The 26,791-nt window shown below is 41.1% G+C and overlaps 2 protein-coding genes across 7 annotated transcripts in view; both read right to left on the bottom strand.

Moving 5' to 3' along the window:
• LOC110524071 (growth hormone-releasing hormone receptor-like) overlaps positions 1–3,024 on the bottom strand; it is a 57,842-nt gene extending 54,818 nt beyond the window's left edge. For all 3 annotated transcript variants that reach the window (XR_005051761.1, XM_036977869.1, XM_036977868.1), the window contains exon 1: positions 545–3,024. Coding sequence is in view for 2 of the 3 variants with exons in the window: in XM_036977869.1 (XP_036833764.1) it covers positions 545–595 (51 nt within the window). In the remaining variant the exon portion in view is untranslated. The remainder of the gene's footprint in view (positions 1–544) is intronic.
• A 1,155-nt stretch (positions 3,025–4,179) lies between these two features.
• The window catches only part of LOC110524072 (FYVE and coiled-coil domain-containing protein 1), a 53,959-nt gene continuing 31,347 nt past the window's right edge, over positions 4,180–26,791 (bottom strand). For 3 of the 4 annotated variants that reach the window (XM_021603384.2, XM_021603385.2, XM_036977867.1), the window contains exons 13-18: positions 25,424–25,653; positions 22,450–22,603; positions 10,718–10,810; positions 7,076–7,286; positions 5,620–5,729; positions 4,180–5,211 (exon numbers count right to left, since the gene is read on the bottom strand). In XM_021603384.2, coding sequence (XP_021459059.2) covers positions 5,139–5,211; positions 5,620–5,729; positions 7,076–7,286; positions 10,718–10,810; positions 22,450–22,603; positions 25,424–25,653 — 871 coding nt within the window. In that variant the 3' untranslated portion in view covers positions 4,180–5,138. The remainder of the gene's footprint in view (positions 5,212–5,619; positions 5,730–7,075; positions 7,287–10,717; positions 10,811–22,449; positions 22,604–25,423; positions 25,654–26,791) is intronic. The other variant, XM_021603386.2, reaches the window with a different exon arrangement.

Below are 26,791 nucleotides of genomic sequence, written 5' to 3' on the forward strand. Positions count from 1 at the left end.
ATTTTTTTTTTTTTAAAGAGCCGGCTCTTTTTGGTGTGCTGAACCGAACGAGCCGGCTCACTGAAAAGAGCCGGAATGCCCATCACTATCGCATACTCCTTAAAAAACCTTCACTTGATAAACGATCAAAACAAAGCGGAAATAGTACTATTTGTTCCTCTTGAGACGCCGTAGTGTACGCTTCATCAACCTAGTCTGAATTAGTCTAAAATAACTCAAGAAGTCTGTAATTAATTTAGACGTTTTTGCCGAGGAGGTCTTAGTCCCGCAATTTTACATCTAAGATGTTTGTTGCATTATTTTTCCAGTGAAAAAATGTGCATGAAAACGAGTCTTATGTCCTTGAATGACAACAAACACTTCATTGAATAATCCCTACTGTTCACCAATCACAAACTAAGGGGTTTGCCTCAAGAAAAAAATGTCACGTGGACGAACAGCCGAAGAAAAACCTCGCTGAAGACCAAAATGAACAAAAACGTTGCAAAATATGCACAATGCCATTAGTGATACTGTGGTAAAAAAAAACACTTCAAATACTCACAGATGGAGCCAAAGATGTCGCGAAAAGAATCCAATAGACAGGGACGCACATCTTGAGTGTTCAAAGCTGTATGAATGCGCCAGTACAACTCAGCTCACAGTCCGCTCTTACTGAACTGCTGTCTATTTAAAGAAGTCTCCATGCATCCTTTATCATAGACAGACAATGACGTGCACTAAGGCAGGTAGCGGGAAGCTTCTCTCTCCACCACCCAGAAAGATTCATCTAAAACCATTTGCTCTCTGCTGCTTCGGAGCCTGCGCGTGCCACTTGTGGTCTGCACAAGCATCTCGCACTTCAAAGTCACATTTATGAAGCAAAAATGTTATCAAAACTAACACCTGTGTAAACTTTAATTGTGGGTGTATGCTTGTGCGTCAAACAAAGTGTCCTATTGCAGTCCAGTCCTTTGTCGTGCGTAATTGGACATTTCTGTAAGCATGTATGGGTGGAATAATGACAATTTCCACGTAGGATAGATAACCTGTAGACTGGAACGAACGTTATGTATTTTATCACAATTGCATCTAAAATACTGAACACACCAACAGCGTTTCGTGCACGAGCGTTGAATTTCATCCAAACGGGTCGTGCGCGTCTGCGTAGCCAGGCGACTAAAATAGAACTTGGCTCTTATTTTTGACACTTGACCCGCTGCAAGTCCCGCATCTCCCATCTCATTGGTTTTTAAGAGCATATACACACGTGGGTGATTGAAAGATGAAGGTGTCCCGATCAGTTGGTTGCGATAATGCACCTTAAAGTTGGTTGCCAAACGCCATATAAATTCAAAATCAAAAGAAGAGAGAACTGAAAACAAACTAGGTTTCCCCTTTTATCTGTGGATGAATTGTTGGAGTAGAGAACACATGATTTTGTGTGACTCCAAATCCTACAAAGATCTAGCAAAAGGACCTCAAATAACAACCCAAATGTTTATATCCCAGAACAAATTAGCTAGCAATAGCAAGTTTCGACCTGTCCCCAATGAATATAGTTGTTCACAGTTCGTTTTGATATTTCAACCTGCATGTCCTGAACGCATCTGGCGGGGATAGACAAACTCAACATACGCACAATGGCGCACCCGCAGAGCCGGATTGGCCATCATATAAATCAATAGGTAATGAGATGAAAAGCACATTATGCACTCAATTAACCCGTAGCTCCAGCGAATATCATTGTTGTCATTGCTTCCCCTCAAGCTGCGTCGATGCGTTTGTCTCCAACTGAAAGGCACCGTTGGCCCTCGCCAGACGAAACAGTGGCCAGGTGAGAGGGGATGCCAAGACGCAACAGAGGGAATGAGGGAATGAGGGAATTAGGCTTGGAGTGTCAAAACCCCTGGTCCGTGCAGTGTCCTCAGAAAAACGCATAGAAATTGAGACCCTGAAAACCACTCTACACACACACAGAAAAAAGGGTCTACAGAACCACAGGGATAGCAGATGGACGCCTTATTTTCTAAAGACTGTCCACCTGGAATAGGTGGAAGTGGAAGAAAGTGACATATACAAACTTTATTTTAAAGTTGAACTGTACGTTTTACCAGTATCATAACCATTATAACAGTGAGTGCATAGATAGAGAATATGATGGTGGCTGACTCTTGAAATACGTTTTTTTTTAAATAAAATACATAGGATATCTTCCCCAGCACAACCACCATCAAACAGACTTGGTTCAAAACACAATTCCTTGTGACTTTGTAAATCATTATTATTGTTTTTCATTACAAAAAGTGCAAAACTGTAGAGAAAATATTAGGCTTTTTGTATACAAATTGCACAAATTTAGACCACTCATAAAATCTTAGAAATGGGAAACAGTTCTCTACAAAAGCAGCATCCGATTTAGCCCTCGACTCTTTGGTGTAGGGTGAAGTTGCCCCTAGAATCTGATCTTGGGTCAGTATTGCATTTTCCACTCTAATGGTTATCGTTAGGATGGGGGAAAACCCCACCCCGGACCTTGCTTCAGTCGTGAAAAACATTGGTAAGCTCCTTGAATAGGCAGTATTGTAAACAAGGGTGGTCACGCCTTATTACTATAGCGACTAATAGAGAAAGACAACGATCAACTTAGATTAGTGACAACAACAAAAAACACAAGATCTAGAATGTATGGCTATAACAAAATTCTAAACTCCCTTACAAAGATATATTACAAAATCATATTCCTATGATGGTATATCATATATATAGGCCTGCTATTATAAACAGTTCAGATAGAATCCAGAAAGACCTTACACAAACATAAGCTTGCCATGGTACACTACACCAGCAATTCTCAACTGGTGGGTCGCAACCCAAGGTTTTGAACGCGTCTGGGGTGTATTTTTTTAAAACAAATATTTATACCAGTCAAAAGGGTGCAAAGCTGTCATCAAGACAAAGGGGGGCTACTTTGTAGAATCTCAAATATAAAATATATTTTGATTTGTTGAACACTTTTTTAGTTACTACATGATTCCATATGTGTAATTTCATGTCTTCATTATTATTCTACAATGTAGAAAATAGTACAAACTAAGAAAAACCCTGGAATAAGTAGGTGTGTCCAAACTATTGACTGGTACTGTGTGTATATATATATATATATATATATATATATATATATATATATATATATATATATGGAAAAAATACTCCAGTCTGAACTTAAATCAGGTAGGTGTGTAGAAATTATAATGAATTAAAATTTTAAAATAATTTAATCTCTGAAAAATCTTTTTTCAATCACAGTATTTCAATATATAACTATTAGCAGTGCAATTTTTGGTTGATTTTGTCATCTCAAACCAGTGAGTTTAAGATTCTTCATCAAGAATATGGTCCAAATTGAATTCATGACAATGAAAGAGGTGGGAATGTTTTTCCCTTGTCATATAATTTCTACATTTACTACTAATATTGCATTAAACATGGTTTTTGGCACATTTTGCAACTGAGACAACCTGGTTCAATTTGGGGCCCGAGGCAAAACCAGTTGAGAACCACTCCACTCCACTGTGCCCTGAGGTGCTCCTTGAGGATAGCCTTTCGGCTAAGTATTATTCCATGAGGATAGCCTATGGCTAAGTATTATTCCATGAGGATAGCCTATAGCTAAGCATTATTCCATGAGGATAGCCTATGGCTAAGCATTATTCCATGAGGATAGCCTATGGCTAAGCATTATTCCATGAGGATAGCCTATGGCTAAGCATTATTCCTTGAGGATAGCCTTTCAGCTAAGTATTATTCCATGAGGATAGCCTATGGCTAAGCATTATTCCTTGAGGAGAGCCTAAACATTAAAGAAGTAGAAGCACTGTATACAACAGTGGATTCTTAAAGATGCTGAGTATAGCATGAACTTGCTATCCAAAACACATGTCAAATCTGCACACGTGAAAAGACAATGTGCCATCTTGGCACTTAACTTTTCGTTTTCACAGTGCAGTTTTTATGTGTCTTGTAATGGAAACATAACTTTGAAAAAATTATGTTCAAAGGCAAGGATTGGCACGTGCTTTGTCAGTGAGTGAAATTGAGCTTGGTAATAGATCATAATAGTTGACAGTGTGCTGCAATAATATAATATAGTGTCCTTATAAACAATAGTATTATGTTAAAATAAGAGAAGACATTGTCTTTTAAACAAAACCACTTGAAAATGGATTTCTCTTTGGGATATAAAAGCCCACCGCCCCCTTGTGCTTTCAACATGACATTGACGATGGCAGTCTTCCATCTGAAAACATGAAATATGGACTAACTTCAGGAAAGGCTATCGACGGGTCGAAGAGAGAGGTTCAATTCACTCAAACAGTATGCTTCAAAAGTCCCACCTGACACAAGAATTTGGTAGCAAAGCTTTCAATCCCCCTGTACTACTGACTGTTGACCCACACTTTCATTCTGTTCCCTCAGCATCACAGCATTTTGAGGATGCTCCAACGTAACTGCCTTCTCCTTAACAACGTGTTGATTTTGGAGCTTGAAACAGATGCTCTATTGTATGTACAGTGTTCCCTACTGATTGTGTGATTCAAATGTATGCAGTTGCTCAAGAAGAATCATCTCACCTGTGGACACTGTGCTAGTCCATGGTAGAAAGAAAATCAGAACTAATAACATGTGTATACATGTGTGGTCATCTTAAGGAGTGTGTGCAATCACTTCTCCATCTTTAACAAGACCATGGCATGTACTTACAAGGTAAGCATTTTAAACCCTTAGCTGTGGTTAGGTTTTGTTTTTGAATTTCACCACCGAATCTCAGTGAGGAGTCCATTAGGTCAAACCATTTGACTTAAGAGCGAACCGCTATGTCTGTAGGGTGTTTGTGCTCTAACTAAAACATAACTAACACACTCCAAAACATAAAAGCACTAGTGTTAAAAAATATATATAGGGATCCTACAAAAAACAATTCAGAATAAAACAGCAAAACTAAACATAAAATACTTGGTGGGGAACACAGAACAAAATAAGCACATGGAATCCTTTCTAATTAAATACCTGTAAAAATGAAATGGACACATTGTCCTCCCTCTGTACCCTCTCCCTCCCCTATAACATTTAACCTGCGTAAGTGTCCACTATCAGTCTTAAAAATCCCTTCCGTCGTAAATAACCGGCTTCTCGAGTGTCAAGTGGTAGAGGACTTTCTTGGAGATGAACCTGTGAGGATGCGATGAAGAAGTAGAACAAAATGAAAATGTGCAACATTAAGATTATACAATCACAAGCAATTAGTACGGCGCAGTACTTCATTGTACTTCAGTACTTTAGAGCCGTCATCCTTCGCCACAAGGGCACCTGGGAACTGGATACGGACTTGATGCTAGCGATAGACGTTCTACACAAGCACACGTGACCATGAGGAGGAGGATTTCAGTGTGAGTGTTGAAGGGTTTTGCGTGAGTATGGGTAAGCACATGAACGTTTTGCCTGTCGTATGCTGATAAGGAGTTGTCAAAGGGATGGCGCTCTGCTCTAGACAAGCACACAGAGTGTTAAAGAACTGAGTGAGTATGGGTAACAACAATAATAATACAAATAATAATGGGCATCTTTAGCGTATCCAACCTTGAGAAGGAGTTGTCAAAGATGAGTGTGTAGAGACCAGGGTTCCTGACTTTCAGCTGGCCTTGGATGGCCTCTTTGTGGGAGTTACAGCGAGTCAGAGGAATCAGCACCTGAGAGCAGAGCATTAGAAGATGTCTGTAAAGTCCTAGATTTTAATGCTATTACTTCAAAAGATGCTCAATACAATGTTGTCTAAGTCAGAGGTGTCAAACTCAATCCCTGGAGGCCCGTGAGTATGCTGTTTTTTGCTATTTCCTGTCAATGCGTGTCCAATTAAGACCTAGACAACCATGTGAGAGGAGTTCCTAACAAACAAATTGCCTTTATTGATAAATCAAGTACAGGGGAGGAGCAAAAACCCGTAGACCGAGTGTCCAGGAATTGAGTTTGACAACCCTGGTCTATGTACTATTTATGTGTAAAAAGGTTTTGTATTATCGGCTTTGGATGATCATATTTCCAATTAGTAAACAGTATGTATGTAGAATCCAGCGTAACTTAGGTCACACAAGATTTTAAAGTATTTCACATTTTGTCTAAAACCCGCTTCAAAAATCATCGTAAGCGGAACAAAAGAAAATGTCAACATGAGAAAAAAAGATGATTGTGTTGACATTTAGACAGGAAAAGAGGTGACTTTTCAGAACAACCGTTGCCCTTTTAAACAAACTGTAGAAACAAGCTTGAGAAACAGACTATTTAAAACACTCATTGACTAGAATGATGAACTGCCGATGAAGACAAACTCTATAAACTCAGTGGTGTAAAGTACTAAAGTAAACATACTTAAAAGTACTACTTAAGTAGTTTTCTGGGGTATCTTTACTTTACTATTTACATTTTTGACAACTTTCACTTTTACTTCACTACATTCCTAAAGAAAATGATGTACTTTTTACTCAATACATTTTCCTTGACACCCAAAAGTACTTGTTACATTTTGAATACTTAGCAGGACAGGAAAATGGTCCAATTCACACACTTATCAAGAGAACATCCCTGGTCATCCCTTGCTGCCTCTGATCAAGTGGACTCACTGAACACACATGCTTTGTTTTTGGGTATTTTTCCCACCACTTCTTAAACTCGGGCTGTTCTGAAAAGAATGAGCCCATGTTCACCATATTGTAACGACAATTGCCGGGGAACAGTGGGTCCCCTTGTTCAGGGGCAGATTGACAGATTTTTACCTTGTCAGCTCGGGGATTTGATCTTGCAACCTTTCAGTTACTAGTCCAACACTCTAACCACTAGGCTACCTGCCGCCCCCATAGACAGGGGAGACATAATCCTAGAAGATCAACTCTCCCAAACCGAGACGCTTGACACATCCCCTAAATCAAATAAAGCCTGGATGACTGCAGAAAATCCTGCCTGTACACACAGTAGCTCTCCAGGACTTGGGTTGGTGATTGACCACTGATCTAAGAGCTGAGCTGGGGCGTGGTTGTCCTACCTTGGATTGTTCCACAGGGACATCGGCGGTCACGCGGTACACCATGCCGAACGAGATGCTCTTGGGCTCCGAGGAGAACATCCAGCTCACGGTGGGGCTGCAATCGACCACGACGATGGAGATCACACTGTAGCAACTGGACTTGACAAAAAGCTCCCGGGAGCCATCGCCAAACTGAGAGATGTCGTCGATGCTGACAGGGACGACCAGACTGGAAACACAACACAACATATAAAATCAAATATTTTTTGTCACATGCGTCGAATACAAAAAGTGTAGACCTTACAGTGAAATGCTTACTTACAAGCCCTTAACCAACAATGCAGTTAAGAAAATACCCCCCGCAAAAAAAAGTGAGAGATAATAATAACAAATAATTAAAGAGCAGCAGTAAATAACAATAGCGGGGCTATATACAGGGGGTACTGGTACAGAGTCAATGTGCAGGGGAACCGGTGTCGAGGTAATATGTACATGTAGGTAGAGTTATTGAAGTGACTAAGCATAGATAATAACAGAGAGTAGCAGCAGTGTTGAACGGGAGAATGGGGGGGGGGGGGGGTAGCCATTTGATTGCCTGTTCAGAATTCTTATGGCTTGGGGGTAGAAGCTGTTTAGGAGCCTCTTGGACCTAGACTTGGCGCTCTGTTACTGCTTGTCGTGCGGTAGCATAGAGAACAATCTATGACTAGGGTGGCTGGAGTCTTTGACCATTTTTGGGGCCTTCCTCTGACACCGCCTGGTATAGAGGTCCTGGATGGCAGGAAGCTTGGCCCCGGTGATGTACTGGGCCGTACGCACTACCCTCTGTAGTGCCTTGCGGTCAGAGGCCGAGCAGTTGCCATACCAGGCAGTGATGCTCTCGATGGTCCAGCTATAAAACCCTTCGAGGATCTGAGGACCCATACCAAATCCTTTCTCATGACTGTCTTGGTGTGCTTGGACCATGTTAGTTTGTTGGTGATGTGGATGCCAAGGAACTTGAAGCTCTCAACCTGCTTTACTACAGCCCCGTCGATGAGAATGGGGACGTGCTCGGTCCTCCTTTTTCTGTAGTCCACAATCATCTCCTTCGTCTTGATCACATTGAGGGAGAGGTTGTTGTACTTGCACCACACGGTCAGGTCTCTGACCTCCTCCCTATAGGCTGTCTAATCGCTGTCGTGATCAGGCCTACCACAACTTAATGATGGTGTTGGTGTCGTGCCTGGCCGTGCAGACATGAGTGAACAGGGAGTACAGGAGGGGACTGAGCATGCACCCCTGAGGGGCCCCCGTGATGAGGATCAGCGTGGTGGATGTGTTGTTACCTACCCTTACCACCTGGGGGCAGCCCGTCAGGAAGTCCAGGGTCCAGTTGCAGAGGGAGGTGTTTATTGATAAGCTTTGAGGGCACTATGGTGTTGAATGCTGAGCTGTAGTCAATGAATAGCATTCTCACATAGGTGTTCCTTTTGTCCAGGTGGGAAAGGGCAGTGTGGAGTGCAATAGAGATCGCATCATCTGTGGATCTGTTGGTGCGGTATGCAAATTGGAGTGGGTCTAGGGTTTCTGGGATAAATGGTGTTGATGTGAGCCATGACCAGCCTTTCAAAGCATTTCATGGCTACAGACATGAGTGCTACGGGTCAGTAGTCATTTAGGCAGGTTACCTTAGTGTTCTTAGGCATAGGAACTATGGTGGTCTGCCTGAAACATGTTGGTATTACAGACTCGGACAAGGAGAGGTTGAAAATGTCAGTGAAGATACTTTCCAGTTGGTCAGCGCATGCTCGGAGTACACGTCCTGGTAATCTGTCTGGCCCTGTCTGGCCCTTGTGAATGTTGACCTGTTTAAAGGTTCTACTCACATCGGCTGCGGAGAGTGTGATCACACAGTAATCCGGAACAGCTGATGCTCTCATGCATGTTTCAGTGTTACTTGCCTCGAAGCGAGCATAGAAGTTATTTAGCTCGTCTGGTAGGCTCGTGTCACTGGGCAGCTCTAGGCTGTGCTTCCCTTTGTAGTTGGTAATAGTTTGCAAGCCCTGCCACATCCGACGAGCGTCGGAGCCAGTGTAGTACGAGTCGATCTTAGTCCTGTATTGAAGCTTTGCCTGTTTGAAGGTTCGTTGGAGGGCATAGCGAGATTTCTTATAAGCTTCTGGGTTAGAGCGGCAGCTCTACCTTTTAGCTCAGTTCGAACGCTGCCTGCAATTCATGGCTTCTGGTTGGGGTATGTACGTACAGTCACTGTGGGGACGACGTCATCGATGCACTTATTGATGAAGCCAGTGCCTGATGTGTACTCCTCAATGCCATCAGAAGAATCCCGGAACATATTCCTGTCTGTGCTAGCAAAACAGTCCTGTAGTTTAGCATCTGCTTCATCTGACCACTTTTTTTATAGACCGAGTCACTGGCGATTCCTGCTTAAATTTGTGCTTGTAAGCAGGAATCAGGAGGATATAATTATGGTCAGATTTGCCAAATGGAGGAAGAGCTTTGTATGCATCTCTGTGTGTGGAGTAAAGATGGTCTAGAGTATTTTTTCCTTCTGGTTGCACATTTAACATGCTGATAGGAATTAGGTAAAACTGATTTAAGTTTCACTGCATTTAAGTCCCCGGCCGCTAGGAGCGCCGCCTCTGCATGAGTGTTTTCCTGTTTGCTTACAGCGGTATCCAGCTCATTATGTTTGGTTTTAGTGCCAGCATCGGTTCGTGGTGGTATGGTAGATAGTATGGTCTACAGCTTATCATCAGATATTCTACATTAGGCAGGCAAAACCTCAAGATTTCCTTAGATATCGTGCACCAGCTGTTGATTACAAATATGCATAGGCCCCCGCCCCGTGTCTTACCAGAGGCTGCTGTTCTATTCTGCCGATCGTGTATAACCTGCCAGCTGTATGTTATTAATGTCGTCGTTCAGCCACGACTCTGTGAAACATAAGATATTACAGTTTTTAAATGTCCCGTTGGTAGGATATACGTGGTTTCAGTTTGTCCAATTTATTTTCCAGCGATTGAACGTCAGGTAGCAGTATGGAGGGCAAAGGCAGATTAGCCACTAATCTGTCGCCTGATCATCACAAGGTACCCTGACCTCTTTCTGCAAAATCTCTGTTTCCTTCTCCAGCGAATGAAGGGGATGAGGGCCTGTTCGGGTGTTTGGAGCATATCCTTCCCGGACGACTCATTAAAGAAAAACTTTGTCCAATTTGAGATGAGTAATCACAGTTCGGTTGTTCAGAAACTCTTTTCGGTCATAAGAGACGATAGCAGCAACATTGTGTACAAAACAAGTTACGAACAACGCAGAAAAACAAACAAAATAGCACGGTTGGATAAGAGCCAATAAAGCCATCCCCTCCAGCAGCATCATCACATATCAGAGGAAGAGTAGTAATTTGATTTGACTGAGATTTCAACTTGAGTTCTCTCACACAATACACTGCCAGTCTTGGCCGGGATTCAGTGTAGTCGTGAAATTGCCTGTAATGGAAAAAGGAAGTACTGGCAGAGGGAGCTGGAATAGTAGTGCTGTTATTGACATCAGAAATGTTAGTTGTTGATGTGTTATTCGGGGTTCAGTGAAAGGTCTGCAACGTGTGTGTGTGGGTATGTATGTGTGTGTGCGTGCACAAAGTTCTAGACTCACGTGACTTCTCCAGACTTGAGAAGGGCGATCTCTGTGTCCTGCAGAGTGGGCACATTCTCTTCTGGGTCATCTGGGGTCGTGTCTCCTGTGCCTCTGCATGCCGTGGGTCACATGACAAAAGACAGTATTGATTTACCACATAGCTTCTCAAAACCACACATCTACTGTGTCTATTGGCTAATTAAGACTTTAGGGCTGAACCAAACCATACGGTGATCGTAATGTTTACAACCACAAATAACCGGTGTCTTTTGGCTAATTAAGACTTTAGGGCTGAACCAAACCATACGGTGGTCGTAATGTTTACAACCACAAATAACCGGAGTCTATTGGCTAATTAAGACTTTAGGGCTGAACCAAACCATACGGTGGTCGTAATGTTTACAACCACAAATAACCGGAGTCTATTGGCTAATTAAGACTTTAGGGCTGAACCAAACCATACGGTGGTCGTAATGTTTACAACCACAAATAACCGGAGTCTATTGGCTAATTAAGACTTTAGGGCTGAACCAAACCATACGGTGGTCGTAATGTTTACAACCACAAATAACCGGTGTCTTTTGGCTAATTAAGACTTTAGGGCTGAACCAAACCATACGGTGGTCGTAATGTTTACAAACACAAATAACCGGTGGCATATTGTAGGGTAAAACTGCATGACAGTTTATCTGCCTGTAGGGAAAAATGTATAGGGAACGTAACTTTCTCACTGTGACCAACGATCAGAGTTTGCCCACCTGTTCTTTTGCCACTACATCAGTGCAAATAGCAATATTTGTGTTAGTGACCCTGTGTTTGAAGACGTTTGCCAATTTGATGCTATATATAAACATTTTTTAAATATTTTCAACAAATGATCCACCATCAGGTTTCTGTGCCAATGCACCACAACTAATAAGCAAAGCATACTGACTTTGGGCGCTTCAACATCCTGGTTTGCAATTTCAACACCATCAATCTGCACAGTTTGGATGCTGGATTATATTCCGGACGAACGCGCCCAGGCGGCCTACAGGAGACTTTTGAAGTAGCCTAATTTATGCCACACATAAAAGGAAATACATTCTAAAAGTTAAATTACAAATATTTAGGTTATATTGAAGCGTTTTGGGTTCTAGGTACGCGAGGAAAAGCCACTCGGATCAGAGAGGAGGCAGAGCAGGTGTTAAGCCACTCAGATCAGAGAGGAGGCAGAGCAGGTGTTAAGCTTTCCTGAATAACTAGGCCTGCTGGGAGCATATTTGGCCACATTATTATACGACAGACTGAGCTGCTACTGTGTCTTTCTATACATTATGAACTGTCGAGAGTAGACCCACAATTGGTCCAAATAGAATGAATGGCATGAAATATTCTAATCACAAGGCTTTTGCGCCCTTGTTCAAATGACAGCTGCAGTTTACAGCTTAGAGTAGAATGTTTTACTCACTTAAAAACAATAACGCAATTATGCATTACAATGTGGTGCTGTAGGCTAGCCTGTGCAGGATAATTGTATTGTCCCTAAACAAGACCAATAGGACAGCTTTTTGAGCTGCGTGTCTCAAGCCTTCACTGTTCTTTCATAGGCAATGACGCACCTTGGCATCTCCGCTTATATTGAAAATTGGTCCAGCTTTGAATGATTTTATGTGTGGTAGGATTGCTAGTTAGCATATTGCAGATCTGGACAAATAATCCGCCTACCACCACAGGCACTATGAATGGTGGATAGAGGGCAGGCTAGACAGACTGGTTAACTATATTGACCTGTGTGGTATAGTTAGCGCGCGGAAAAGCAGAGTGCATAACGGATGTACCAAAACACCTTGATATAGGGGAGGCGCATGCAAGCAGATGAGGAAATTTAGCTAGGATGGAAGACATTATATAGGAAACCTGGGGGAAAAAACACACCACCCTACCCAACCTGGCAATTTAGCTAGGATGGAAGACATTATATAGGAAACTTGGGGGAAAAGACACACCACCCTACCCAACCTGGCAATTTAGCTAGGATGGAAGACATTATATAGGAAAACTGGGGGAAAAAAATGCACCACCCTACCCAACCTGGACGTGTTAAATCACACCACTGGATGCATACATTTACGGTCATTTTCTTTCCCACTGTTAACTCCGGGCTTTCTCCTTGATCTGCTTATGACTTCCATTCACAATCATTTCAGCAGCGGGTGTCCACAAATGGAAGGCAGCAGAGTGTGTGAAGGTCACACTGAACTTTTGTTTGCGATCAACTTTTTTGTGTTTTTTTTTTCTTGTGAGGGGTTCAGATCACAGACAGGCAATAATATTCAAAAAGTACATAGAGAAAGAATCAAAATAAGGTAGAAAGTAAAAACATTCATAAAAGACAAAACACCAAACAAAATCAAAAATCAAATAGCTGCAAGCAGCAATGCCGAGGTTCAAGCTGCGGGCCCACTGCCACCAGGACAAATTGGAAACATTGCCCTTAGGATGAGCTACTTCTGTACTTCTTACCAAGCGTGCAAATTATCAAAACTCAAAATCAAACAGATCAAGCTTTCAATGTATTTTGGATCTTTTTTATGACATTGACTACTTTCAAACATTTTCTTCTGCAGAACCTCTGGACTGATCGGCACCAAATTTGGTATATAGCAAATATAGATGCACATCTTCAAACACAATATTTTCCAAGACTCTTGCTCAAACAATATTACCGCTATGAGCCAATAAGCGTGCATGAATGATTTTTCCGGTCAAACAGCGCCCCCATGCAGCCAAACTGAACAATAGGTTAGCTAGACTCATATCCCTGAGCATGTGTGCCAAATGTCATCATTCTGAGATGAATTGGCAGCATTTTTGCAGAGTCAAATTGAATCTGTGAATTAATTTAGTGTATTCATTTATTATACACATTTTGGGAGGACATTGGGATATTATTTCAGACTCTTTTCTAGTCTGTATTTTGTTGATGTCTAAGACCTGTGTTACATACCGTAATTATTCCCATTGGTTTATGGAGGGTTTCTAGTAGTTTTTTTAATATTGTTTGGATACAAAGCCTCAACTTGTGTTCTTGCTACCTATAGTACCAACTTTGTAAGTGGGTGGAGTGGGAGTGGTTGACCCCATGGGACTCCGTAAGTGTGAATAGTGGTTTGTAAATGCAAATTTTTAAAAAGAATGACGAACCAGGTAAATTATAAATGTTTTTCAGGTCTGTAATTGCAGCAGTGAGTTGTTTGTAGTTCCTCTACACAATTGTATCTAGAGGGAATAATGTCAGATCAGATAAAATTTTATGACCAATTTATGCAGAAATTCAGGTATTTCCAAAGGGTTCACATACTTTTTCTTGCCACTGTAGGTCTACAACGTGAATCAATCAATAGACAGTCATGCCCTTCCGTGAGTCAAGCAGGAGATGGTGCCATCAACCAAATTGAGGTACCTACTAACTCTGAGAGAACCACATTTAGAGCAAAAAGTTCCTTCATACCTCCCCCCAAATGCAATGCATCCATAGAAACCTTCTGTAGGATTGTTGAAAATGATGTAGGTGACCTACTGAAAGACAAACAGAAACACAAATCCTATGATAACCTGAGTAGAGACGAGAGAATGGCTCTTAAGGACTTACAATCAGATCTTTCGATTATCATAAAAAAATGTGACAACGAGAAGAGGAATTTGTATACAAAACAAATGTGACTATGCGAATGAATGTCACCGACAACTATCTAAAAGGTGACTTCTATCACAAACTTCTATCACTATCACAAATGGGCACTGTAACACTTCCTTCATCAGAGAGACCCTAACCTTGCTCCATTCAATGATTGCATCTTGCAACTCGCTGAACTGGTATTATCAAATAATTACTTAATCTTTGAGTCAGACTTTTTCCTTCAAATTCGGGGAGTAGCCATGGGCTCCCTCCCTTTTTGCACCCAACTATGAGAACCTGCATGTGGGACAATTTGAGGAAGCACTTATTTACAAAACAGAGACACACCCTACTTTCTAAAATCATCCCATTGAAGAGATACATAGATGATGTCTTTGTGCTCTGGGAAGGAAGTCAGCAGAATTCCAAAACAGTGTTAAACGAGAGCTCTAAATATCTCAAATGCCCCATGCAGATTGATGAGAGAAAAATAAATTACCTGAACGTATGGATCATCAAAGAGAATGATGCATTACATACAGACTTATACACAAAGCCCATAGATCGCAATACCTTGCTACGTGCGGATAGTATGCATCCCCTTTCCCTCAGGAATGGTCAATCATATAGCCAGTTATGCAGGGTTAAACAAATCTGTGGCCACCAGTCAGATTTTGACAGCAATGTTAAGAAAATGACAGATAAATTCAAAAGGAAAGGCTACAAGGACAAAACTCTTAATACTGCAATGAAGAAAACATCTCAAAAACCAAGAGTGGAATTGCTAAAAAAAAACTAAACCAAAGAAGAAAAACAACGCAACAGTCTTTTGCACTAAGTACACCAAGTGTACGGAGAAAACGAAAGCAATCCTGAAAAAGCACTGGCATATTCTGCAACCAGACAAAAATTGCACACCTCTTCAAGGAGCCCCCACTGGTGGTCTATAAGTGTGGTCGCAATATTGGAGATAGATTGGTGAGATCTGACCCGCCCCCTGAGCACACTCAGACACTCTTGACACCCATTCCAAATGGAAACTATGATGTGGCTCATGTGTCCAGTACAATAGCACTACAGAAACATCCTTCTTCAGACATCTACACACAGGTCGAAAAATCCCTGTTAGGGGTATCATCTCATGCAAGACAAAGGGAGTAATCTATCTCATCACCTGTTCATGTGGGAAAGCCTATGTAGGGCAAACGAAAAGACAATTAAAACAAAGCATAGCTGAACACCGCAGCTCAATCAGGTGTAAGAACATTGACTATCCAGTAGCAGCTCACTTTGTTGAAGCTAACCATCCCATCTCCTCCCTCAAATACACAGGCATTGAGCATGTTGCTCTACCAAGGAGAGGAGGTAACATGGAGATCCTACTACCTCAAAGGGAGATCTACAGGATATCATGTTTAAAAACACTGACCCCTAGTGGTCAGAATATTGACTTTGATCTCAGGCCATTCTTATGACCAATTATATTGGACAGGTCTTGTAAATGAATGTATTCTTTCCACAGCTTATCAGAGTACACCCAATATGTTGCCCCTGTTGATGATGCTTATAATGCATTATGGTCGAACCAAAAGATTACATGTAAGAAAATAAAAATGGAAATATTTAAATATAGTGGCAGGAAAAAGTATGTGAACCCTTTGGAATTACCTGGATTTCTGCATAAATTGGTCATAACATTTGATCTGACCTTCATCTAAGTCACAACAATAGACAAACACTGTGTGCTTAAACTAAACTAACACACAAATTATTGTCTATTTCTTGTCGAAATTGAATAGATAATTTATACATTCACAGTGTAGGTTGGAAAAAGTATGTGAACCCCGAGGCTAATGACTTCTCCAAAAGCTAATTGGAGTTAAGAGTCTGCTAACCTGGAGTCCAATCAATGAGACGAGATTGGAGATGTTGGATAGGGCTGCCCAGCCCTGTAAAAAAACACTCACAGAATTTGAGTTCGCTATTCACAAGAAGCTGGAACGGGTCACAAAAGTATCTCTAAAAGCCTCGATGTGCATCAATCCACAGTAAGACAAATTGTCAATAAATGGAAAGTTCAGCACTGTTGCTACTCTCCCTAGGAGTGGCCGTAAGGGAAATATGACTGCAAGAGCACAGCGCAGAATGCTCAATGAGGTTAAGAAGAATCCTAGAGTGTCAGCTAAAGACTTACAGAAATCTCTGGAACAGGCTAACATCTCTGTTGACGAGTATCGTAAAACACTAAACAAGAATGGTGTTCATGGGAGGACACCACGGAAGAAGCCACTGCTGTCCAAAAAAACATTGCTGCATGTTTGAAGTTTGCAAAAAGTGCACCTGGATGTTCCAAAATATTCTGTGGACAGAAGAAACTACAGTTGAGTTGTTTGCAAGGAACACACAACACTATGTGTGGAGCAAAAAAATTCACTGCACACCAACATCAAAAACTTATCCCAACAGTACAGTAGGGTGGAGGGAGCATCATGGTTTTGGGCTGCTTTGCTGCCTCAGGACCTGGACAACTTTCTATCATCAACGGAAAAACAAATTCCCAAGTTTATCAAGACATTTTGCAGGAGAATGTAAGGCTATCTGTCTGCCAATTGAAGCTCAACAGAAGTTGGGTGATGCAACAGGAAAATACGCCTTCTGGAGTGGCCCAGTCAGAGTCCTGACCTCAACCCGATTGAGATGCTGTGGCATGACCTCAAGAGAGCAGTTCACACCAGACATCCCAAGAATATTTCAGTTTTGTAAAGAGGAATGGTCCAAACATTTGCATGAGGTTATTGCTGCCAAAGGAAGGTCCACCAGTTATTAAATCCAAGGGTTCACATATACTTCTTCCACCCAGCACTGTGAATATTTACACGGTGTGTTCAATAAAGACATTAAAACATATACTTGTTTGTGTGTTATTAGTTTAACCTGTTTGGGTTAGGGGGCAGCATTTTGACGTTTGGATGAAAAGCGTTCCCAGAGTAAACTGCCTGCTACTCAGTCTCAGTTGCTAATATATTTGGACAGAAAACACTCTGAAGTTTCTAAAAATGTTTGAATGATGTCTGTGACTGTAACAGAACTCATATGGCAGGCGAAGATCTGTGAAAAATCCAACCAGGAAGTGGGAAATCTGAGGTTTGTAGTTTTTCAACTCTTGGCCTGTCGAATACACAGTGTCACTTCCTAAGGCTTCCACTAGATGTCAACAGTCTTTAGAACCTTGTTTGATGCTTCTACTGTGAAGTGGGGCTGGATGAGAGGGAAATGAGTCAGAGGTCTGGCAGAGAGCCACGAGCTCGTTACCTCGTGTTCCATTGCTTTTCTACAGACAAAGGAATTCTCCGGTTGGAACATTATTGAAGATTTATGATAAAAACATCCTAACGATTGATTCGATACTTCTTTTGACATGTTTCTACGAACTGTAATATGACTTTTCATCTGAACTTTTGCTCGGCCCTGCCCGCGCGTAAGTGAACGCGCAAACCAAAAGGAGTTATTTGGACTTTATGGAACAAATCAAACATTTATTGTGGAACTGGGATTCCTGGGAGTGCATTCTGATGAAGATCATCAAAGGTAAGTGAATATTTATAATGCTATTTCTGACTTCTGATGACTCCAACATGGCAGATATTTTTTTGGGTTGTGTTGGTCTCTGAGCACCGTACTATTATTGCATGGTTTGCTTTTTCCGTAAAGCTTTTTTGAAATCTGACACAGCGGTTGCATTAAGGAGAAGTATATCTTTAATTCTGTGAATAACACTTATATCTTTTATCAATGTTTATTATGAGTATTTCTGTAAATTGATGTGGCTCTGTGCAAATTCACGGGATGTTTTGAAGGCAAAGCCAAATGTAAACAGAGGTTTTTGGATATAAATATGAACTTGATCGAACAAAACATAAATATATTGTGTAACATGTTGTCCCGGGAGTGTCATCTGATGAAGAATATCAAAGTTTAGTGATTCATTTTATCTCTATTTCTGCTTGTTGTGACTCCTCTCTTTGGTTGGAAAATCGCTGTATGCTTTCTGTGACTAGTTGCTGACCTAACATTATGATATGCTCTGCTTTTTTGAAATCGGACACAGTGGTTGGATTAACAAGAATTCTATCTTTAAAATGGTGTCTAATACTTGTATGTTTGAGAAATGTGAATTATGAGATTTCTGAATTTGGTGCCCTGCAATTTCATTGGCTGTTGGCGAGGGGTTCCGCTAGCAGAACGGGGTTGTTTGTCTGTGTTTGTCTATTGTTGTGACTTAGATGAAGATCAGATCAACTTTCATCACCAATTTATGCAGAAATTCAGTTAATTCCATAGGTGAAATGAAATGAAATGAAACAGTAATGTATGTAGATGCTAATGATAACAATGGCATCATATATTCAATATGCTGTGGGCTATTGTCTTAACAGTTTTGCTCAATTCATTCTGCTCAACCTGTGACGTGGTTAGTTTGGACCCAGGCACAGAAAAGAGACCAGACGAGGAATCAGTGCTTAAGTATACACATAATGCTTTACTGATATATGGTAGCCGCAATATCACTGTATACTTGAAGGAACAAACACTAAGTCTCAAACTCACTCAGGAAAGGAACGCACACGATAAACAATTCAAGCATCTGCAAAGGACCACAGAAGACAAAACTCTTTAAAAACAGGGACACAATCATGAAATAAGACAATAAGAATAAGTCCAATAAAAGTCTCTAGGACGGCCTCTGTCGCCCTCTGGTGCCAGAAGGAACCATGACACAACCTAGCAATTATGACACACAATTATGACACCCTCACTGTTGTCATTGGTCGCACTAATTGAACTGTTTGTCGACATAACCGAGTTCAAGCATTCATGAAATGACCCTGAAGTAGGCACAGTGATGCCGAAATGTTGGTGTTTTTTTACCCAGTCATTTAAGCTATATATATATATATATATATATATATAGAGTGTGCGACTCCCTTTCTATAGCTTACAGTTTATTCACCGCTAGTCAGCACCTCTACACTAAATCATTTTCTCTGGGTGTGCGCCAGCTCATGCTTTTTATGTGTCAAGATGTTTGGGATGTTGAAAACACAAGTTTCCGAAGTCATTATGCTTTGTCGATTGGTTGTGTGGTGCATTGGCACAGACACCTGTTGGTGGAAAAATCATTGCGTATATTTTATATAATTATAAATATGGCATCAAAATGTAGAAAATACTATTTCTACCTAGCTGACAATTGTCTGCAGCCGGCTCTGGTCGTAGTGTAATTAAACAGGCAGGGAGAGTGAGCTCGTCGGCGAACCGTCAAACTTCTGGTCCGTAGCCCTGTGTGGCATCGTCTGTGCCACCAAAGCATGCTTAAGTGGCAAAGTTGATAAACACAGGGTCGCTACAGTTATTGCTATTTGTAGTCATAAACATTATTTTTTGTTAATTCTATGGGGGGGAGCCCTCCCCATAAAATTTTGATCTGTCCCTTACTGCTTTTGTTTAATTATTAGCAGTAGAGGAGGCAGCCACCTTGAAGTTGATGTTTTCTATTTTGCTTATATATCATCCATCATTATTATGAGTTTCCTATTGATTTTCCTCATTATTATGAGTTTCCTTCCTATTGATAATATCAAAACAACTGTAGTAGTACATTTTCTTTGTTCATTCATGCCCTGTAAACTCCAAGAAAGCACTGATAACTTAAAAAGTAAATAGATGTGTATTCTGTAACCAGCATAGAATATGTATAAAAAGAAAAAAACACATTTCCCAGGAGTCTCACCAGGTCGCAACTCATATAAACCTCCCCCTTTCCCTCCCACCAAAAAGGGAATATTCATGATTACATTGCAGCTGTGTTATATTCGTAATATTTACAACATCCCTTTCTTGTAGACTCCAACAACGATGCATACAGTTGCAGGGCTCTGGCATGACAGGAACAAATAGCCCATCCACAGAGCTCCCTCTATTATCGTCCCATAATCTAAATACCAAATACATTCTACTGGACTAGAAAGGGGGGGATAATAAACCATATGAAATCATTAACGTGAAATAAAAACTCATAAGCTTGAAACCTGTTTAGTAGGGACGAATATGAAGCATTCAACAGATCCTAATTTGAACAGTAATTTGCTCATTGCTGTTCAGTTCCCTCTGGGACATTCTATTCGTGGGTCCCGTCTAAGAGGGTCAAGAGGGTGTAAAAAAGTAAGTGGGTTGAACACCCACACAAAGACAGACGGGAGTCGAACGCGAAATAAATAATACAGAAAGGGGAGGGGGTCAGAAAGCCTGTGAGGCCGAGTAGATTATGGTCGGGGGAGTAATCCAGCATTGGCTTGACTTCCATTGCTGCAGAGGCTTGCGTGGGTCTTGTTGTTGATGCTTCGCCGGGTGAACCACGCTGTACCTCAGGTTAGTTTCGCTCAGTAGTCCTCTCACCTGGTTGTAGGTAGCTTGCTGTTTCTGTAGATCTGTGCTTACATAGGCTGTTGGTTAACCATCTTTGGATTCCATGATCCAATCCGATTATTCTCAAATTACATTTCCTGCCGTGGTTTCCCAGCACCTGTGTCTTTTCCTCCAGCAGCTTATTTGCAACTAGCAATGTGTCATACTTCTCCACCGTTTCCAGCCAGGTGTGTAGGGCGGTAGCTGAAACCTTGAGATCTTTTTCCTTTTAGCCTCAATTGATGACAGTGGTTTGAAGTTTCACTACTGTGTTGTTGGTTGGGCTCAGCTTGGTGATTGGAGGATATTTCCTCACGGACAATCACTCTGATCACACTTGCAAGATCGTCAGGATCCATTGGAGTGCTGCATGTCTTGTACGGCATCCACGTGTAGGCTAGTTGTTACTTCCCGAAACGTTAACCTCTCTTGGGTAGGGGGCAGTATTTTCACGTCCAAATGAAAAGCGTGCCCAAAGTAAACTGCCTGTTACTCAGGCCCAGAAGCTAGGATATGCATAATTGGTAGATCTGGATAGAAAACACTCTAAAATTTCTACAATTGTTAAAATAATATCTGTGAGTATAACAGAACTGATATGGCCTGCGAAACCCCGAGGACAAACCATGAGAGCGCATTCTTTGGTATTTTTTCTCCGGCAGACAATAACGATTCTCCATCTTAAATTTGATCATTTATTTACTTATTAGGGTACCTAAGGTTTGATTATAAATGTTGTTTGACTTGTTTGGAAAAGTTTATTAGTAATGTTTGGGATTCATTTTGTATGCATTTTGATGGAGGGAAACTGGGTGGATTATTGACTGAAGCGCGCCAGCTAAAACTGAGTTTTATGGATATAAAGAAGGACATTATCGAACAAAAGGACCATTTGTGATGTACCTGGGACCTTTTGGAGTGCCAACAGAAGAAGATCATCAAAGGTAAGGCATTTTTTATATCGCTATTTCTGACTTTCGTGTCGCACCTGCCTGGTTGATAATATGTTTTTCATGGTTTTGTATACGGGGCGCTGTCCTCAGATAATCGCATGGTGTGCTTTCGCCGTAAAGCCTTTTTGAAATATGACACAGCGGCTGGATTAACAAGAAGGTAGGCTTTATTTTGATGTATTACACTTGTGATTTTATGAAAGTTAAATAGTTATAATTCTGTAGTTTGAATTTCGCGCTCTGCAATTTCACCAGATGTTGGCTAGGTGGGACGTTACCGTCCCACCTGCCCATAAGAAGTTTTAAGTCAATACCGTTGGAATTCTTAATATTGAAAAATAAAGATACATTTGTTGTGAATAAAGTCTTACTTTGAGGGAATTCTGTGGTACGAGATAAGCCCGTTCACTGCATGCCACTGGAAATCAAGTCCTCCTAAAGGACTGAAATTTTTGTCATGAAATGAGCGCACGTCTTTGAGAGATTTGAGAGTTTTTCATGACTCTTTGAGAGAGAGCTTGTCATTACTCAATAGTTTGTCATGACTGTGCACTTGGAATGCTGTGTGTGTGTGTGTGTACCCACATTTGTGTATAGGCGCATGCGTGTGTGTGTACACGTGTGTGTGTGTTTATTTGGCTAGGTATCTGTCCATGTCTGGTTGCACTCACATTTCTAGCGCCCCCAGTGGCCGTGTGTCCTGCTCCCCCTCCAGTGAATCCCCTGTGGTTAGGGACAGCGAGTCGCTGTCATAGATACCGTTCGCATCCTCCTCTGTGATGATGTCATAGGCCCCGTCATCAGTCTTGGCGCTGGGGTCCGACACTGCACAGGAAACAGGTGATCAAACCAGTCATGTACTTGTAACACTAGCCTGTATGTATGCATTAATAAAGTGTTTATAAGAGCTGTCTAAAGACATAACAGGAGCAAGAAGTCACACCTATACCCAATTCTATCCCAGGCAGTCATACATGTTTTACACATAGAAAAGCCATAGAGATCACATTATGTTTTTATGAATAGCAAATTGTGATCACCAAGGCTTTTGTCTTGATGTTCTTTTACAACAAAAATATATATATATATATTATTTTACCTATCCACCTTCGGAGGACAAATATATATATACATTTTTTTCAGCTTTTCTGCTACACATACAGGTCCAGTCAAAGGTTTGGACACACCTGCTCATTCCAGGGTTTTTCTTTATTTGTACTATTTTCTACATTGTAGAATAATAGTCAAGATATCCTAACTATGAAATAACACTTATGGAATCATGTAGTAACCAAAAAAGTGTAAAATAACCCTTTGCCTTGATGACAGCTTTGCACACTCTTGGCATTCTTTCAACCAGCTTCATGAAGTCGTCACCTGGAATGCATTTCAATTAACAGGTGTGCCTTGTTGAAAAGTTAATTTAAGGAATTTCTTTCCTTCTTAATGCGTTTGAGCCAATCAATGTGTGTTGTGACAAGGTAGGGGTGGTATACAGAAGATAACCCTATTTGGTAAAAGACCAGGTCCATATTATGGCAAGAACAACTAAAATAAGCATATAAATTAAACTCCACCATTACTTTAAGACATGAAGGTCAGTCAATATGGAAAATTTCAAGAACTTTTAAAGTTTCTTCAAGTGCAGTCGCAAAAACCATCAAGCGCTATGATGAAACTGGCTCTCATGAGGACCACCACAGGAATGGAAGACCCACAGTTACCTCTGCTGTAGAGAGTAAGTTCATTAGAGTTACCAGCCTCAGAAATTGCAGCCCAAATAAATGCTTCAGAGTTCAAGTAACAGACACATCTCAACATCAACTGTTCAGAGTAGACTGCGTGAATCAAACCTTCATGGTCGAATTGCAGTAAAGAAACCACTACTAAAGGACACCAATAAGAAGAGACTTTCTTGGGCCACTAAACATGAGCAATAGACATTGGAAATCTGTCTTTTGGTCTGATGAGTCCAAATTTGAGATTTTTGGTTCCATCTGCCGTGTCTTTGTGAGACTCAGAGTAGGTGAACGAATGTATGATCTCCGCATGTGTGGTTCCCACAGCGAAGCATGGAGGAGGTGTGACGGTGTGGGGGTGCTTTGCTGGTGACACTGTCTGTGATTTATTTAGAATTAAAGGCACACTGAACCAGCATGGCTTCCACAGCATTCTGCAGCGTTACGCAATCCCATCTGGTTTGCACTTACTGGGACTATCATTTGTTTTCAACAGGACATTGACCCAACACACCTCCAGGCTGTGTAAGGGCTATTTGACCAAGGAGGAGAGTGATGGAGTGCTGCATCAGATGACCTGGCCACCACAATTACCCAACATCAACCCAATTGAGATAGTTAGGGATGAGTTGGATCACAGAGTGAAGGAAAAGCAACCAACAAGTGCTCAGCATATGTGAGAACTCCTTCAAGAATGTTGGAAAAGCATTCCAGGTGAAGCTGGTTGAGAGAATGCTAAGAGTGTGCAAAGCTGTCATCAAGGCAAAGGGTGGTTACTTTGAAGAATCTAAAATCTAAAATATATTTTTTATGTGTTTAACACTTTTTTGGTTAGGACATGATTCCATATGTATGAGTTCCTAGTTTTGATTTCTTCTTCACTATTATTCTACAATGTGGAAAATAGTAAAAATAAGGAAAAACCATTGAATGTGTAGGTGTGTCCAAACTTTTGACTGGTACTGTACAAACATTTTACATACACATTTTACATAGACATTTTGCATACACGCTTTACACACATGGTACTTTTATATAAAGCAGTCACATAACAATAACACATTACCAAACATAAGCTCTTTAATCCCACCCTCTCTGCCCATCCCACCTATCACCACAGACCCCCCTCGTTTGGTTTCCATGGGCCATATATTTTTCAATTGTGCTCTGATGTTTTACATAATGTTTTAACCTTTCTAATCGTACAGTATCTCTTGATGTTTTTACTAGCCTATCTCTTTGAACTTCTTATCTTATCCCATCTGTCAGGTTTTGTATGTGTGATGACGACGCACGTCATTGGGCTTTGGCTGTTCTATAAACGTCCACAGCAGAACTTACCTTTTGAGGAATATGAAGACTTCTTGAAATCTGTAGTAGCCGTACATTTTCCCTTCCCAGTACAATGACGTGACAAAACAAGGCAGATGTTTGCCAAGCAACCTCCGCTGTGGTTTTTGCCATTTTTGTTCATGAAAGCAGTAAAGCGGAAGGGAGATTAAGACAATTGAATTGAGGTGGCACCTACCACCCCTCGCCATTTTGCTTAGAACAAGATAATGGAAGTAAACCACTAGAATGGTTAGGAATGCCAGAAGGTTTCTGTTCTTATTCCACAGGGTACAGAGGATGGTCTTGTTTCAGTACCTGTTATGACTTCCCTATTCAACACAAAACCACTTTACACAACCTTGAAAGAAGGCCAGAGTAATTGTAACAAATTGTGTTTTTCAATCAAATTGTCTCAAGGGGGTTTGCTTAAATACGTGTCCCTTTCGACTGAGTGTTTGAAAAAGGCCTTTGCAAGTGTGTGAGCATGTATTTGTATGTGTGGGTTTTTGAGTGCGCATACTAGGAGTGTGTACGTGTATTTGCGTGTGCATACGTGAGACCATCTATATCTCACCTGTAACCCTGGGAGTAGGTTTGTAGGGGGCTGGTTTGGGGAGTGAGTGAGGCCCAATTACGGGGGGAGGCAGCTGGGTGTCGGAGGGACTCAGCTCACCCTCTGTGAACCTCTCCACCACGGCTCTATGTTGGGTGTAACATTCCCTACAGCAACGCTCCTTTTTCCCACTGTGCTTGGTCATCACAAAGTTGTTACTGCAGTAGTAGCAGAAGATGCGTCCACACAGCCTGAAACAAGAAGAGAGTCTAGTATTGTATCACTGTGGAACATTCATTCAATACAGGAGTTAAATTACTAAAATGCCAATTCAAATACTGAATTGCCTGAAAGTCCAATATAATTGAGACCTTGGAATTATTAGCCAATATACTCAATCAACCATCCTGGCAATATCGCCAGATTCACCACCTCTGTCCATTGTAACCACTATGTAAAATGGCCTGTTTACAAATGTGTATAACAGTGGCGGTCAGTGGCGTTAAAGATGAGGGAGGACAATTTATTTTTATCAGCATGGCCTTATTTCTATTACAGCATATTGGATGACTGTCATTCATATTCCATTCACAGAGATAGGTTTAGGCTATTACATGATACTCTAATTTTCCGTATACCCATCATGAGGTTGCTACAACATAGCCTATGAATGAAAGTTTACAATGTAGGTTCACACAGGTCAAGAGAAGAATTTGAGGTGACAGACAGTGACACATGGACAGACAGTGACACATTCAATACCGCCTTACACACTCTTGCCTGCATCTAGCTGATAAAGGATGTGATAATTAGTCCAATAGTTGCAAACGAGAGTTTCTATTGGACGAATTCAGGTATGTTAATCCCGTTTAAAATCAGTGGAATGAATACACCCCTGATCACACGTAAATACAGTTCACTTTCATAATAGCCACGTTTTATTCCTTCTCGCATCTATATCCTCTCCTCCTCTCATATTTTCCCTTCGTCGCTTGTGGACATTAATGCACAACACATCAGCAGTATGTGTCCAGGCGAAAAAACCTTTCTAAGCCAAACTGCTACCCACAGCCTACATCGTTGTCACCATATTAGCTAAAGTAACGTCATAGTCAACATAACTAATAACGTTACAGTGTACAGTCAGTAAGCAGTTTAGTACTTACACCGGCCGGCTACAGTGGCAATACATTTGTAAAAACCAAAAGCGTACCTTTACTTGGAAGAGTTCCAGTGTTGTGTTGGATAGTCATAGCCAGCTAGCTAACATAGCATCCCTCTGTTTGAGTAGGGTAAAGTAGCTAGCTGCATTTGCTGGCTAAGTGAAACTGAAAGTTTTAAAAATTAATCTCTCTCTCTCTTGCTTGCCCTTCATTTTGGAAGGAATTA

Source organism: Oncorhynchus mykiss, chromosome 5 (genome assembly GCF_013265735.2).
Source record: "Oncorhynchus mykiss isolate Arlee chromosome 5, USDA_OmykA_1.1, whole genome shotgun sequence".
NCBI classification, from domain to species: Eukaryota; Metazoa; Chordata; class Actinopteri; order Salmoniformes; family Salmonidae; genus Oncorhynchus; species Oncorhynchus mykiss.